Raw genomic sequence first — 2,232 nt, forward strand, 5'->3', positions numbered from 1 at the left:
TACGGTCCCGATGTATTTCGGTGGGCCCCACCTAATTTTTTTTTATAAAAAAAATGGAAATAATCCTGAGCGTAGATCACCGTGATCTACGGTCAGGATCGGACACCGCATGTAAAGATGCATGCCGCACGCAATAATTCCTCTAATTAATTTGAATAAGACAACGTTCGTTTAATTGAAAATGCATGCCGCACGCAATAATTTCTCCAATTAATTTGAATAAGACAACGTTCGTTTAATTGAATACAAATTACACCATTTAGATATGTAAAATTAATTATATCCAATGATTTGCCTTGATGCAATTAAAAATTAATTTAACTTGAGATTTTAATCATCCCGAAGCCATCAAACCTAACAAAATGACAAATTTAAAACATATCTGATATTTACTCAAATGAGCCAAAATAAAAAAAAATGTCCAATAAACCATGAGCACGAGTTGCTCTGCGAAGAAGCAAGTCATTTTTGGCAGGGCCTTATCGTCTTTCCATTATGCCAGCCAAGGCTTTTAAGGAAACCGGAAGCATTTTGAGATCCAAACAGGAAAACAAGTAAATAACAATGGGGCTTTTCGAGGTAGTGCGCTGCGGCTGCCTGCAGGTAGATTTTACAGATTCACGGCCGTTTGCTTCAGCCACGCAGGAGGAACGGAGGCAAAGGAAAACCTCTGGCCGGGTTTCAACGACAACGTGGAAGCCATCGCTCGTTTCGATCCCTGAGAGTAGTAAGTTGGCTGTGCGGCAGGCAAAGACGAGTCCATGTGGGAAAGTGGCGAAGAATATGGAGAATGCAGGAAAAGTGAGAACGGACAAGGCTTCTCCGTGTGCGAAGAAGAATAACAGGTGAATATCTAGAGGGTAGATTCCCATCACGTTGGATTGTGTTGCAAGAAAGAGAAGTGGCTCCCTGTTAATTCTTGTGTTTATATGTTAATTAATGATAAAATTTTTAAAATAATATTTTTTTATAAAATTCTAAATAAATCTTCTTAAATTTTTTTTTAAATAAAGTAAATACTATTTTTGAAAATTTTCCATTTATTAATATGTAAAAAATAGTTAATATTAACTTTTCTAAAATAAAATACAGATTTATATTTTGATATTATTAGGTTTTATATTTGGAAGATTTACAAACAAATTGTATAATTCTTATGTTTTTACGTATCTAACATCAATTTTTCAATTTTTAGATAGATGTCAATGTGCCATGTAAATAGATGAAAAAGGTATATTTTATCTTTGAAAAATTAAAATAGTGATATTTTTTATTTAAGAAATATTTGGGTGGAATTTCTGCAGATATAGGAATTTGGCAATATGATTTTTAATGCAACTTTATATTAAATATATATAATGCATATGTAAATTGACTTTTGATTGTTATTGCTAAAAAAAAAGAAAGAAATTCAAGTAGCTAAGGCTATGCCCAGTTAATATTATTAATCCTGGCTTTTAGGGATACTCGGTCAGAGCTGGATTATGATAAAAAATCAAGGCTAACAGTCGGACTACTATTCGGACTTTTTACTGCAAAATTTTTCGTAATGTGTAAAACAAGAAATACTGCTTGTTTCATTGAGCTAATAATAAATTATTATTTTATTTGTCTATTTCAGTTACAAACTCATGCGCGATATCTTCTATGCATACGGGACAACAGCTTTCGGATTTTGATGTACATGGAATGATTGATAAAAACCAGAGAAGCAGCAGGGAAGTCAATGAGGAGAAGTGGGAAGAGAAGGTCAATGGAGGAGTGTATATATTAATTATTTGGAAGATTTGCTGTCAAGGATGTGGGTGCTTGCTTTAAATCAAATGTGATTTATGTATATAGTGATGCATCTTTAATAAAGTTTTATTAGTTGACAAAGAACCTCCAAAATGACATATATTTGTAAAATAAATTTTTAATATGAGAAGTTTAAATTTTGATTAAAAGTCATTCAAAATATTAATTTCAGCAAACTTAACGTTAAATTGACCGGCTCAATAAGACGGACACAACAATATTGTAATCGGTTCAATCTGACTCAAAACAAGTTTATACCAAGCAATTAAACCACTTTAGAAGCTTTTCAGACAAAATTGAAAGGTCTAACGGACACTGAATTGGCAAGCATACGGTCTAATCGAACGTCTCAACAAGACAATTCGAACAAGCCTAAGATCGTTTAATTCGGACACCATTAAGGCACTCAAATGATGTTTGGTTAATGGGATTTCT

The 2,232-nt window shown here is 32.9% G+C and overlaps 1 protein-coding gene across 1 annotated transcript; it reads left to right on the forward strand.

The window, feature by feature from the left end:
* Positions 1-557: 557 nt before the first annotated feature.
* On the forward strand, positions 558-1,800 carry LOC110036960. Its single transcript, XM_020741523.1, has 2 exons — positions 558-845; positions 1,622-1,800. The coding sequence occupies exons 1-2, from the start codon at positions 565-567 to the stop codon at positions 1,677-1,679; spliced, it is 339 nt and encodes a 112-aa protein (XP_020597182.1). The 5' UTR covers positions 558-564; the 3' UTR covers positions 1,680-1,800.
* Positions 1,801-2,232: the final 432 nt, after the last annotated feature.

Source organism: Phalaenopsis equestris, unplaced genomic scaffold (assembly GCF_001263595.1).
Source record: "Phalaenopsis equestris unplaced genomic scaffold, ASM126359v1 Scaffold213290, whole genome shotgun sequence".
Classification (NCBI taxonomy): Eukaryota; Viridiplantae; Streptophyta; class Magnoliopsida; order Asparagales; family Orchidaceae; genus Phalaenopsis; species Phalaenopsis equestris.

What these genes read in the sequence shown, in the direction of transcription:
- LOC110036960 (XM_020741523.1), top strand. Translation starts at nt 565, where the DNA reads ATGGGGCTTTTCGAGGTAGTGCGCTGCGGCTGCCTGCAGGTAGATTTT. An exon ending in TGTGCGAAGAAGAATAACAG is followed by an intron (nt 846 to 1,621) that starts GTGAATATCTAG and finishes TGTCTATTTCAG; the next exon opens with TTACAAACTCATGCGCGATA.